Genomic DNA, 15,015 nt, shown 5'->3' with positions numbered 1-15,015 from the left:
AGCCAGACTCTGTTCATCCAATCACAGTTGACGTCCGCCACGTCACTGCTCTCAAGGCAACACATTTTTTCCTTCGGCATTCAGTGACTGACGGCGCCATATTGAAGGACTCTACTCGCTTCATAAAACGCTCGAAAACGAAAATTTGCCAAAATGCTTTATTTAGAGGACTATCTCGAGAGTGAGTATGTTACTCGCGCAGTGCGCGGATGAGGTCGCTATCGCTTTCCATGCGCTGCGGCGCCTGTGTTTTGTGCGCATCCGCCGCGGCTACAGGCTAAGCGTGCTAGCCGCTAATACGCGTTTTTCTTCTCCTTGGCAGTGATCGAGCAGCTACCCATGGATCTCCGCGACAGGTTTACGGAAATGAGGGAGATGGACCTGCAAGTGCAGAGTAGGCATCGCAGCAGCTTGCGCGCTATGTACAAAAACACAGAGCATTCACACCAGTTTTTTTTTTATTCATCTGCAAAATAAAGTGCTGTTTTAAGACATAGACCTTTATAAATTTTCTTTTGTAAACCCAAAAATGTTAGTGTAATTCTTAATTTTAAAGGCGGTGATGAAGATGAAGCAGGGTATTTTCCCAGAATGCTGCGTCTAGATTAAACTAATATATATATATATATATATATATATATATATATATATACATACATACTCTTTTTTTTTTTTTTGCTTTTATCAGCTTTAAGCTTGTGCTTTGCACTCATTAGATGCCATGGACCAGCTGGAGCAGCGTGTGAATGACTTCTTCATCAATGCAAAAAAGAATAAGCCAGAGTGGAGGGAAGAACAGATGGAAGTAATCAAAAAGGTACCATTAAACACATTGTACTGTATATTTGTCTTTATATAGGTAGATTATTAAGATTTTTCTGCTTTTGCCACAAGTGATCAACAGTCTCTGTTTTCCTGTGTCCTCCTTATTTGATTCAGTAAAATGTTAAATGTTATTTGAAATATTTTTCTCTATTCTCAGGACTATTATAAAGCTTTGGAGGACGCTGATGAGAAGGTTCAGTTAGCCAATCAGATATATGACTTGGTAAGTAAAAGCGTTTTTTAAATGGTATTTTCATTTTTTTTTATGCCGCTGCATGAAAGAATTTGCATTAATCTGGATATATTAACGTTTCTGTAACACACCTCAAATGAAATGTTGAGTGACACATAGACCTGAAATAAAACCGCTCTTAATTCCGTATTCTTCAGTGACACATAGACCTTAAATAAAACTGCTCTTAATACCGTATTCAGTCCCCCGTATTCATATTTGTGCTCATCAGATCATCATCATCCTGGTTAATAATTTGCTGCCAAGAGCAGCTGTATCTGCCTTTTATTTTAGTTATCACTGATATCAAATAATTAGGCATGCTATTGCAGCTCTGTTGCTGTCTTCTCCATCGTGCCCTTTACACACTGTGGTGTCATTTAAAGTCCTGCATCCAAAAATCTCAGGTTTTTGATAAATTCACAAGAGTAATAGCTAATAAGCACCAAAACACTTGGTGCTGCATGAAGCCACAAGGAGGACAGAGAAGAGCTGAGAAATGGACGTAAAGCATCTGATTCCTCACCACATTACAACATTACACTTCTTGTTGTGATCTTTACGGTTGGTCTGGGCTCTTCCACTGTCCTCACCTCTGCCTTGGCATACAAGCACCTGCTTTGTCTGGGATCTTTAAATGGTTCAGGCTCATTTATTGTGTACAGGGTTGGCACATCTCCCATGCCCCACTTTCTCTTCTTCCCATAATACCCCTGTGATCACACTCAGTCACTTACATCATACATGCTGATGTTGCAAAACCCCACATATTTCCAAAACGAGACGAGATTGCCTTTTTTCTTCACAGAGTGTACTGGTGATGTACCAAATTGTTATGGGAATTTTTTACTTTCTGTATTTGCCGTGCTTTTAGTGTACATTAGTGGCAATACACCATTGTATAGCATTTTTTGTCCATATTCAGGTGGACCGCCACCTTCGGAAGCTGGATCAGGAACTGGCCAAGTTTAAAATGGAGCTGGAGGCAGACAACGCCGGAATCACAGAGATCCTGGAAAGACGTGAGACATCATTCATTTTGTACTGAATGTTTCATGTAACTGTCCAAAGTCATGCCAGATTGTGATAATTATAAAATGAGCTTTGTTTATGTTGACAGGATCGCTGGAAATGGATAGCCCCTCCCAACCTGTAAATAATCACCATGTCCACTCACACACCGCTGTTGAGAGTAAGCACCACCTTATCACCACTGTTTTTCATTTGCAGATTTGCAGTAGTATGCAGTTTTCAGCTGTTCCTCACCGTGCTCTTCTTCATGCTTTTCCTGCTTTTCTTTTTTTTGTTCTTTCTTATGTTATTGTTCAGGGGGTAGGAGGCTGACTGTGTTCATTTTTTTGTTTCCTGCCAGAGAGGAAGTACAGTACACCAGCCCACCACACCACAGAGCATGTTCCAGAGAAGAAGTTCAAATCCGAGGCGCTGCTCTCTACTCTCACATCAGACGCCTCCAAGGAAAACACTCCTGGTAGGGAAACAAGGCACACATACACACACTGGATCTTTTTTCTGTCTTCAGAAAGTAAAATTGTGCACCTTGAAATAATTGCTGAAAAAAAATATATAAATTTTAAACAGGCATTGTTTGGCCATTAGTTGATGTGGTTTTAGCTGCTCTGCTGTGTGCAAGTTTAATCATAATATAGAAATCGTTCATTCAATATAATTTTAAGTTTTTTTTTTTTTTTAAGATGTTTATTAAATGTTAATGCAGTTTGATATTTACATTTATTAAATACGTTTGTTTATTAGAAACCTGACACCAATTACTACCTGTTACTTTACTTACCCCAGTATTTGCGACAGAACTCTTCTTCCTGGTGTCAATAAGTAGGTTGCAAGTCTGTTGACTTTTCAACAACTGGTAGAATGACTGCTACAATTTTTTTTTTTTAAGCTACAATACATAAACTTAATAAAAAATAAGACAAGGTTCCTTCTGATTAGTCCCATTTGGCTCCTAAAATGTATGTTTTGTTTACTAAATTTTATTTGAACTCCTATTACAACAGGTCCCCAGATGGTAGTTTTTGGTGGTTTCATATATAATTAGTTACTTTTTAATTCCCAGCTCTGTCACCTTTATTTCATTGGATCCCTCTTCCTCACTACAGGCTGCAGGACGAACAGCATGTCCACTTCCAACAGTGTGTACAGTGTTAATTCCACTCAGCCTCTCACCTCTTACAACCTCAGTGCACTCCCAGCAGGCCCTGGGGCTGGGGCAGGTGCCATCACCATGGCAGCAGCTCAGGCTGTACAGGCCACTGCTCAGGTGACTGCTCCCATTTCTGTATATCACATTATGAATGCATCTCTACATTTCACAAGATCTTTATAGATATATACAGTGCATCCGGAAAGTATTCACAGTTTTTCTACATTTTATTATGTTACAGCCTTTTTCCAAAATTGATTAAATACATTTATTTTTCACTCATAATTTTACACACAACACCCTATAATGACAAAGGTTTACAATAAAAACTGAGAAAGCACATTATTCACTGCACTGTAAGTGGTCAAGAAGATATGTTTGGGGTAAAATAGAGTTGTGCAATATATTTTTAAACTTTTCATGGCTGTCATGATCATGATGATTAGTGACAATTATTCAAATTTAACAATTATCATTTAACTTGTTACATTAGCCTAATTATGTTGCTCTCTTATTCTCTTTTGCACTCTCACTGTAATAAGTGAATTTCCTGTATATTATGTAATTTTGTTAGCATTAGGGAACCGCTACCATTATGCAGGAGACTCTCAGAACCTCAAGGAAATTGCATAATTGCAGCCAGTAATGCTCCTTATATTTAGTCAGTCAGCTGAAACCTTCAGGGATCATGGATCTGTAGGTGTTCTGGTGAATTTGTGTGCTTACTCCATAAAGTTAAGTTCTCCTTTCTCATTTGGCTGAAAACCTGTGGTGATTCTACACTTCAGTTAAACAGAGTAAAGCAATATAATGTTTGAGGAGTCATTCTGTTTTTTGTTTTTTTGGGGGGTTTTTTTGCAATTAGTGTGAGAATGATCCCAATTGACTGAAATAATTGTGATCAGTTAATTGGTCCGATTTAATTATGCCGTTAACAATGGATATAGTGAGTCATCATTACCACATCAGTTTTGACCATTGGTGAGGTACTTTCTTGGTTTATTGGAAGGTCTTGCCTCTCCGTGACTAATGCAAGATACTGGTTCAAGGTGTAAAGTTTGTTTTAATGGCTAATTCATTCTGGCTTCCAAAGGCTCATTATCGGTGAAGACGTTATACATTTGTGCTTGTGGTTCAGATGAAAGAGGGAAGGCGGACATCAAGTCTGAAGGCCAGCTACGAGGCCATTAAGAACAACGACTTCCACCCAGGCCGGGACTTTGCACTGAGCCGGGATTCCTCGTACTCCTCGGCCCTCGCCTCTACGCTCACACAGAACCTCACCCCCAGCTCCACGTCTGACTCCCGCAGTGGTGGACGCAAGACCAAGTAAGAGACATGCACATAATGCAACTAGTGGTTTCTGATTCATCCACAATCCCATTTCTCAAACCAATAAGGCCCAGGTGCCCTTTGACAAATTTTTTTTAAAAATGTTACTATTCAGTGAATATATCTGTTGTATCTGTTATATCAGTAACACTAAAGTCTATGGGCAGAAAGGGGTGACATAATGTCAAGTAAATACCCTTCCTGCCTCAGAATACTATGACTATGTAAATGCGTGCACAGTTTACCAGTGAGAGTAAAGTTGTAAAGAATGGAAACCTGCATTACCTGCAGGAGACCTGTCAGCAACCCTTGACTCCTCTCATGCCTTATAGGGGCAACACAAAGTCTTCCAATCACCAGTCCTCTTCGTCGTCCTCCTCTTCCTCCCTGTCGTCATGTTCGTCTTCCTCTGCGTTGGCCCATGAGCTAGCCCAGCAGTCATCTGTGCTGCCTGAGGCTGAGAGCAACAGCCAGGTGGACTGGACCTATGATCCCAATGAGCCTCGATATTGCATCTGCAACCAGGTGTGTGAGCACTTGCAAAGACTGTATGTATATAGATGAGAATTTGGGAAATGGTTTTATTCTACATATTTTAATACAGGTGTTTAATGCTTGTGCTTTTACTTTTTGCAGGTTTCTTATGGTGAAATGGTTGGATGTGATAATCAAGATGTATGTTCAGTCACACACACTACACCTTACAGAAACATTCATTACACTGACCAGAACAATACATGTCTGACATGTTCTTTCATCTCTTTCAGTGCCCCATCGAATGGTTCCACTATGGCTGTGTGGGTCTGACTGAGGCCCCCAAGGGCAAGTGGTACTGTCCCCAGTGCACGGCCGCCATGAAAAGGAGGGGCAGCAGGCACAAATAAAGATCCTCTGACCATTCCTCATTCCCGCAACTGCCTGTTCATCCATTAAACTGTGTCCCTGCTGTCATTCGGTGTATGTGTGTTTGAGTGTGAAGGGGGGGAGAGAAAGCGCGCAAGACAAGCCAAAAACCTCTCCAGCATGGACGAACCGTCCCACTTACCCCTGGTATGTGTCAACGTGTGTGAAGTGAGGATGACCATGCATGATCACACTCATACATTCCATCGTCTGACACGTGATGAAGGTCATGACCCCAAGCGCACAGCAGCATAATTTGGTTCCTTTTCCATCTTGTTACTAAAGTTCGGAGAGCATCATAGGGAGCTTGTCCAGGTTCCAAACAAGTTTGGACTGCAGTTCTACTTATCTGTGGGCAAATTTATAAAGATTTGTTTTTAGAAAGATTTTAATGCCTTTGTTGGTTTGTTAGACTGGTGCTCTGTGAGCTCTTTAAGACGTGTATAAAAAAAGTGATGTTTGTTTAAATGTGTGATTGTGTGTGTGTTGGTGTAAATGTGCAAATGTAAGCATGTCTGTATTTTGTCAGCATTGAATTGGTGATTGAAGGTGAACGAATTAATAAACCTGTTTTTTTTTTTTTGTTTTTTTTTTCATAAATTGTTCTGTTTTGATTCAGACAGCGAATTTCATATCCACCAACCTTATTGTGTGTTGATTGTGGTCCGTTTCCAGTGACCATTGTGCGTGCGTGGTAACTAGAAACAGATTCATTGGGAAACTTGTATGAAACCAGCCAATTGAGGGTAGTACTGTAAGAAATCCTGTTCTGTCTGACTTTAAAGTTTTATTAGAGTTTGAATTTCAAGCATTGTTTCAATATTAAAAAAATTCCATGTTGCCTCTACAATCTTTTTGTAAATAATTTTAGTTTATGTTTTTTTCAATGGCAATAAATTATAAGTAAAAGATTTAATAACCAAAATTTCAAGTAATATTATGCAGTTCAACTTAACGCACTTTACCATGTACCCTTGCCGATAATGAGTTGGACCAGTGTGTGAGAGAGAACAAGTCCAGGAAGCTGAGTAATTTACAAAGAGGTTAGGGGTGTCATGACCCCCAACCCCCAATAATCAGATACAGCCAATATATCCCCCCAATATAATCGCAGGGCTCTAGAGTGTGACCAATATGATCGTACATGCGGCCAAATTTCTAAATGGTGCCACAAAAAAAAAAACGGATGCCGAGCAAAATGACTGTACCAACATGCGTCATTTTTCATGGTCAAAACTTTTATTCCACACCTAAAACAGCGGGCTCACTCATGGCAACCACTCAGGCATCATAGTTCCAGACACAGGATGCCCTGACTGATGAACAAATGACAGCTTTAAGAGCTACATCCAATCCTTACTAGCAGCTGTTAGCAGGTTTTGTAAACATTTGCTATTTGTGAAAGATCAGATTCAATAAAACGTCATTTTACACTGATTTGATTCATCAGAATCATATTTAGGAAGTTCAACAGGAGGGTCAACATTTCAGTCTTTGTTTTTGTAAATTGTTGCAAATTATTACAATTTTCAGTGTTATTCCCAAATTATGGAAAAGATTGGCATAGGTTATTTTCTGAATTTCAAACAGACATTAAATTCCTGCTATAGAGAGACCTGTGGTAGAGCCATAGAATTTGAGTTCCACTGATGTAGAGTAGTATAAAACTAGTAATTTAAGCAACAAAAAATGCCTACTATTAGTAATGAACTGAACTGTCACCTGAACAATCATCTTCTTCTCCATACATTGAAGTACTATATGTATTAAAAATAGCATGGAATCATGTAAATTGATTCTGTCTTGTTAAAAAGTTGGACAGCAGCTCAATATTGTTCACAGTATTCAATAAAGATCAGAGTAGTTAAAATTACCCTTCTCATTCTTTTGGAAAAAGAAAAGAAAATGTGTTGGTTAGCATAGTCTCAGCTGTTTAATTTGTCTTGTGACACAACCAATCACCTGAGAGAGTGAGAGAGAAAAGCAACACTCAATACTACTCAATCTGCAAGTTTTAGGCAGTTGAGAAAACATAAAAAAAGGATTCCAAACAGTAACACAGAAAGCAACTACAGAAACATGTAATAACAAGAATTACAAATGTAAATTAAAAGTAACTGAATTTGCTTTTTAAAAAATGTATATGTGCTACAAAAACTGTTGACACCTCCTATATATCCTACTGTAAAATCTGGATTGGAGCACAGAGAAGGTCAGCAGGATAACAGTACTAAAGATGCCGCCTGTTCTTCTCCCACCCTCACATTAGGAACGCGGATAGTGCCTCTACTGTTAAATTGGACAAAGTTCGCTTCAAAGCGCACAGACACGCAATATATGACGCGTGGCACATACAGTACAGGCCAAAAGTTTGGACACACCTTTTCTTTATTTTCATGGTAAATTCTCACTGAAGGCATCAAAACTATGAATGAACACACGCTTCGGGAATCAAAGCGGCAACCTTCTGATTACGGGGCCGCTTCCTTCTGATTACGGGGCCACCACTGCCCCACCACTTTCCCTAATTTGACAGGGTGAACCTACACAACCTGCGCCCGCTTGCTAGAGCTTCGTCGACAGCTAAGATCCCGGCCCCAGCCCATGCCAGGATGGCTCTTTAAACTCCAGATTGCTAGTCAATAAAACTTTAATTCAGAAGGATTTATTCACGTCCAATGGGATGGACTAATGGTTTCACAGTTTGTAACCTTGATGTTTGTGATGCTGTGTTCTCAGATCATATACATGTTGTGTTTGACTTGCCTCTCCCTTGTCATACAGTTAAACTTCCTGCTCCTGTCCATCGAAGGTGTGTTGTTAATACTTCAACTGCAGCTCAGTTCTCTGCTGCTTTTGACTCAGCTAAAGACCACACTGAATTTCTGTTTTCTAACTTTTTCGAACTGTTTTCTAATGCTGAAGTCAAGGCTCTCCAGATCTAGACGTGAGCCCTAGTTAAATGAAGCTGTGAACATTGCCAGGCACAAATGTAGGAGGAGCAGGCTGTAGGAGGAGCCTGTCCTACCAAGAAGAAGGACAGGCTGCAGGCGTCTCTCCAGATATTGAGAGACAGTTGGCGCTGTGAAAGCTGCTAACTGTGAAAGCTGCTAAAACCCAAAATATTTCTGACATTATTGACTCTAATTCCCACAATCCTTGTGTACTGTTTAAAACTGAAAATTCAGTTGTTAATGCTCCACAATCAGCCAACATGGGTAATTCAATTGAATTGTGTGAGAACGTCTTAGACTTCTTCATTAATAAGGTATCAAGCACCAGGGCCCTCGTTTCCACTAACCTATGACCCCTCCATCTATGTCACTTGCTCAGCTGTCTTTGACCAGTTTGACCCTGTCACCTTATCATATCTGGAAGGAATTATTGGTCATATGAAGCCTTCTGGTTCTCCTAGAGACCCTATCCCTCCCAATCTTTTTAAGGAGGTCTTCTCCACTTATGCACCTTATGTGCTCAGCATTATTAGTGGCAGTTTATTAATGGCACAGATTATATCTGTGAGTTGTAAGCATGCTTTGGTTACAACACTCATTAAGAAGCCAGTCTTGACCCCTCTGTAATTTCCTATTTTAGGCCAATCTCTAAGCTCCCTTTCCTCTCGAAAGGTTCTTGGAGAAAATATTTTACAACCATTTGAAATAATGTTTTGATGAGCTCAATATTCTTGAAGTGTTTCAGTCTGGGTTTAAAAGCTGTCACAGCACTGAATCAGCACTTTTAAAAGTATTGAACAACACTGTGTTGTTTTGGTACTCTTGGACCTAATAGCTGCCTTCGACACAGTGAACCATAAGATCCTCCTGTCTTGTTTGCACAACTGGATGGGCATTTAGGGTGTGTTCTAGAGTGGTTTAGGTACTACCTACCTGAGAGAAGTTATTGTGTCCATATCAGCTCCAGTGCCTCTGTCGTGTGGAGTGTCTCAAGGTTCGATTCTTGGACCTCTTCTCTTCTCTTTGTACTTACTCCCTCTAGGATCAGTTCTTCAGAAACACAGCATTGTGTTCCATTTCTATGCAGTCGACAGTCAAATCTATGTACAACTAAAACAAGAAAACACATATTCTGCAAATTCGTTACAGGAGTGTATCGCAGAATTTAAAGCATGGATGTCATGTAATGTAAGAAAGACAGAGGTCATGTTGTTTGGAGCAAGTTAAAATGTGAGAGTGAGAGACTTAAAATTAACTTAGGTTCTTTAAGTCAACACTTGATAGATGCAGCAGAAAATTTGGGTGTTAGACTGAACAGAAAATTGACATTCGATGCACAGATCAGCTCAGTGGACAAAGCCAGCTTTTTTCAATTGCAACAACTGTCAAGAGTCAAACCACTTTTCACTTGGCATCACTTTTTAATCCATGCTTTTATTACAAATCATCTGGACTACTGCAACCCACTTTATGTTGGGCTTATCACTTGATCGACTTCAGTTGGTCCAAAATGCTGCTAGCATCATTAAATTGGCTCCCGGTTCATTATCGGATCGATTTTAAAATGATTTTGGCCTTGCCCCACAGTATCTGTCCGATCTGCTTCAGTTTTACACTCCTCCGTGCGCTCTCAGGTCAGCAGAGCATTCATTGTTAGTTGTCCCTAAGACAAGGAGGAAACTTAAGGGTGACCAAGCTTTTCAGTCGCTGCTCCAAGACTTTGGAACACAATGCCTTTGAACATTAGGCAGGCCAAATCCCTTCCTGCTTTTAAGAGCTCCCTCAAAACATGTTTCTCCTTGGCTTTTAAATGTGTCTGAGATGTTGGTTTTACTAATTTATTATGGTTATTATTATTTTATTGGTTGTTATTATTTTATTGTTTTATTCACTGTCTCTCTCTTTTCTTTTGTCTGTGCACTTTGGTCAACTGCTTTGTTTTGAAAGTGCTTTATAAATAAATTTAAATTTGAACTATTAGTATTACCTGCTCCCTGGATCCAGTCCCCTCACAGTCCATACAGCCCACCATATTATCTGGTCTGACACACGTCTTAAACTCCTCACTCACAACAGGAACATTCCCCACTGCTTTCAAACAGGCTGTCATTGCTCCCCTGCTCAAAAAACCCACATTAAACCCGTCTCTACTGGATAGCTACCGCCCAGTCTCCAACCTTCCTTTTCTTTCAAAAATTCTTGAAAGAGCAGTCCTGGCTCAACTTTCCTCATTTCTCCACAAGCATGATCTTCTCGACCCTTTTCAGTCTGGTTTCAGGAAAGGGCATTCAACTGAAACCTCCCTCCTGGCAATGATGGACGACCGTCGTGCTGCAAGAGCTGCCCGCAGATCATCTGTCCTTGTCCTACTTGATCTATCTGCTGCCTTCGATACAGTTAACCACGAAATTCTTCTCACCACACTCTCTGATTTAGGAGTTACAGGAACCATATTAGATTGGTTCACCTCTTATCTTCATGACAGGTCCTTCAAGGTATCATGGAGAGGTGAGACATCTGTCCTCTCTAGGGTAACCACAGGGGTTCCACAAGGCTCTGTCCTTGGTTACATCATCCAATCGCATGGCTTCTCCTATCACTCTTATGCTGATGACACCCAGCTCTATCTGTCGTTCCCACCAGAAGATGCTACAATAGCAACAAAAATTTCGGCCTGCCTCTCAGACATATCGGCATGGATGTCTTGTTGAGTTGGACACCTCCAACTCAACCTATCCAAAACCGAGATTCTGATCTTTCCGGGCAACAATTCCCCTCAGCAAAACCTTTCAATTCAAATTGGCTCGCTACTGTTAACACCCACGGCATCTGCAAAAAGCCTTGGAGTTTGGATAGATGACAAACTGAGTTTGAACCATCATGTTGCTGCGATCTCCAGATCCTGCAGGTTCACTCTCTAAAACATTCGCAAGATTCGGCCTTTTCTCTCACAACAGGCTACGCAGCTCCTCGTCCAGGCAATGGTCATCTCCAAACTCGACTACTGTAACTCTCTCCTGGCTGGAGCCTCTGCAGTCACCATAAAACCACTCCAGATGATCCAAAATATGGCAGCCCGTCTCATTTTCAATCAGCCAAAATACACCCATGTTACACCTCTTCTTACCTCCCTCCACTGGCTCCCGGTAGCTGCTCGCATTGAGTTCAAATCCTTGATGCTTGCCTACAGGGCTGTAAATGGAACTGCACCCTCCTACATCAACACACTACTACCTAGCTACACCCCTGCACGCTCTCTCAGATCTGCAAACGAAAGGAGACTAAAAATTCCTTCTTCACGGGGTCTCCGATTCCAATCATCTCTGTTCTCCGTTGTTGTCCCTGGCTGGTGGAACAACCTGCCCTCCTCCACACGACTAGCCGAGACTATCACCACTTTTAAGAAGCAGGTGAAAACCCTCTTGTTCAAAAAATATTACAGACAAATCTAACACTTACACACGCACATGCGTACACATTGCACAAACAATACAAAATGCATAAATACATTATAATTTTTCTTCGTCTAGCACCTAACAATCTCTGAGCATGCTCTTCAATGACAAGTCTGAGCCTCATCAGGGCTCTTAGTTTGTAAACTCAATATCCTATAGAAATCGAACGAGAATTGCTGGTGTCTTCCTCTTGTAAGTCGCTTTGGATAAAAGCGTCTTCTAAATAAAGTAAAGTAAAGTATTACATCACTATAATTACACATATCTTAATATTAAATAAGTATTATATTATAGGCCTCAAAACAGCTGTAACAGATGGAACAAAGAACTACAGTGACATGTTAAGTAAAAGAAATGATGGTGCCAGAATTTGCACAAATGGATAGCATGGGTTCAAGTTCTCTTTATAGTCATTCAGTAGTTGCTGAGATATACTCAATTTATTTTGGGTATTGTGTTTTGGTTTGAACATTACAGGTCCAAAGGAGACCAAAGATCAAACATGCAATGAGATCAAACATGCAAAGTGACGTGTCCTTCCTACCAACAGGAAAGATATAAACAGGATTTTTATTAAACATTCATCTTTGTCTTTATTAATTTCTTGGCACATTACAAAAGTGTGTGGTGTAAATTACTGAAAATGGTAGTTGTGTTTTTTGATGCTATATTTTCATGTGAACAGTAGGAGTCAGTAGTTACCTGTATTTCAGTGACAGAATGAGCATTTATCCTCACAGGTTTGGTTATCTCTTGTAGTTTTGTCACATAGGCAAGTAATTGGACTTTGAAAAGTTGAGGGACCAGAGTTTTGAGTAGCATTAAATGTAAGGGCTAATAAATTAAATATGAAAAAAATAAAAGATATACCCGCATTGGAAGTGCAAGTTATTAACAACACAACAAAATTGAAAAAACACTTACATGCAACCACGACATAATCTAGGCATAGATTGGACACCCACTAGTGGGTGTCCCAAACCTTCAAGAGATTGTTATCAGTAGGTGCAAACGTGTTGTGCTTGTAGTGTGTGTGTGTGTCCTGAAATGAGGTGCTTAGTATATTAGTACAGGTGCATATGTGTGTGCTGCAGCAGCAGGCCACAGTCAAAATCACACATAACAACAAAAAAAATTGTTTTTGACAGGACGGATGCTCCTATGGAGATCTAGGGAATTTCGAGACTAAGTCAACTTGAACTTGAAATATTGCTCATGCTCCTCAAACCAATTTTACAGTGAGGCAATGCACATAATGTAACACAGGGGACCTTTATACACTGCAAAGACTGGTAAAGACAGTTGGGTGCAATCATTGATCCAAATTATGATCAAAGTCTTCAATACAGTGAATAGATGAAATTCATTTGACTTGATTACTTTTCTGATTATACTGATTTTTTTTACTACCAAGAAAGTGAAAAAACTGTGGGATTAAATATAGTGATATATTGTGTTACATTTTAGTAATGATACACCTTTAGCCCACCAGGTGGCATTATTTCCATGTTTTCTGTCTTTTCAATCATCATGTACACTTTGATTCATTGTATTATTTGAACCCCTGCTCTCTTCCCTCCATTGTCGCTCATCTGCTATGTTAACCTCATGTAGTGGGTTTATGTTTGGGACCCATGTTGAAGAGTATAATTTAATATATATTTCTTTGTCTAACGTGGCCCTTGTGCCATCTTCTGTTAATTTATTATGAAAATCTAGCATTTCTGCCTCACATTTATCAGATGTGATAAATGAGGCCTAAGGTGCCATTCAGTAAATAGGTACACCAGTGCTAATATTTCATTCTATAGCAACACCTCAATTGTATTACTGTGCTTTTTTGACCTTTTAATAGTTTAACTTTAATATTTTATTAATCAGGGTATAATTCAATACAGTCTTGGTCCATGTGTAGCTTTATCCACCAATTTCTCCTGAACCTACATCAGCTACTTTAAAGCAGGAAAAATGGTTTATTAGCATGCCAGTCTCCCTTACTCACTTACGCACTATTCTTAACTGTTATTCATATTACTTTGGGTCATTTCAACATGTACTGTGTATACAACCAAATGTTCCAAAAAGTTGAGACATCCCTTAAATCTGAATAAAATGAAAACTAAAAGACTTTAGCCAATATTTTATTTACTATAGAAAATAGATTCATATTAGGAAATTGTACACCTTTATCCACTAAATAAGCTAATTTTAATAGGTCTCTAAAAGGTTTGCAAAGGGGTCAACTAATGGATGAAAATTAAAACAAAATGTAAAAGATTCACCTTGTTGAACATCTAGTAAATTATTAAGGTAATTGCTGTCAGGTCTGTAACATGATTAGTTGTACAAGGGACGTCTTAGAGAGGCAGTAAAAATGGCTTTAACCATTACGCCCCCGTAATCAGAAGGTTGCCGGTTCGAATCCCGATCTGCCAAGGTGCCACTGAGGTGCCACTGAGCAAAGCACCATCCCCGCACACTGCTCCCTGGGCGCCTGTCATGGCTGCCCACTGCTCACTCAGGATGATGGGTTAAATGCAGAGGACACATTTCACTGTGTGCACTGTGTGCTGTGCTGCTGTGTATCACATGTGACAATCACTACACTTTAAATTCCAACACCAAAATTCCAGAAGTTCAAATCACAAAGTCCAGACATATTCAAACTGTTTTGAAGAGAAGAGGATATGTTTCACCATGGTCAAGCATCTTTTTGTTCCAAATTGAAAGAATGTCCCAACTTTTCTGGAATTTCAGTTGTATATATGTATCTTCATCTGCATGTGTGTGTGTGTGTGTGTGTGCCCAGCATGTGGTAGTAAAGAAGCTCTGTTAATGTCTTTATCCAGGCCCTGTTCCATTATGAGTAATTAACCAAAGTGAAAGAATTTAAAGACATGCGCTTTCTGACATACAATTTTTATAGACTTGACTGTTAAACTTTTTCTACATTCCTACGCTGTACTAACAACTCAGCACCAGAATAATGCCAGGGGTCTCAACATCTTTCTGCTGGTGGTATCTCTGTCTTAAACCTTTCCAATTTTTATCTAATTCAATTCACTCCCTTCCCTGAAAATCTTGAGATGGAAAATCTTAGCAGTTCTCAGACCACAGATGCTTTGACACATCAAT

At 39.8% G+C, this 15,015-nt stretch overlaps 1 protein-coding gene across 1 annotated transcript; it reads left to right on the top strand.

Annotated features, from left to right (window-relative positions):
- The first annotated feature begins 60 nt into the window (after positions 1 to 60).
- ing3 (inhibitor of growth family, member 3) lies at positions 61 to 6,311 on the top strand. The gene is made up of 12 exons (XM_028954880.1): positions 61 to 181; positions 323 to 394; positions 717 to 817; positions 983 to 1,048; positions 1,983 to 2,079; positions 2,178 to 2,249; positions 2,430 to 2,546; positions 3,193 to 3,353; positions 4,375 to 4,565; positions 4,901 to 5,093; positions 5,205 to 5,243; positions 5,336 to 6,311. The coding sequence occupies exons 1-12, from the start codon at positions 154 to 156 to the stop codon at positions 5,450 to 5,452; spliced, it is 1,254 nt and encodes a 417-aa protein (XP_028810713.1). The 5' UTR covers positions 61 to 153; the 3' UTR covers positions 5,453 to 6,311.
- The last annotated feature ends 8,704 nt before the right edge of the window (positions 6,312 to 15,015 follow it).

The sequence above is a fragment of the Denticeps clupeoides genome, chromosome 15 (assembly GCF_900700375.1).
Source record: "Denticeps clupeoides chromosome 15, fDenClu1.1, whole genome shotgun sequence".
Lineage (NCBI taxonomy): Eukaryota > Metazoa > Chordata > Actinopteri > Clupeiformes > Denticipitidae > Denticeps > Denticeps clupeoides.
This window is presented reverse-complemented; position numbering and strand designations above follow the sequence as displayed.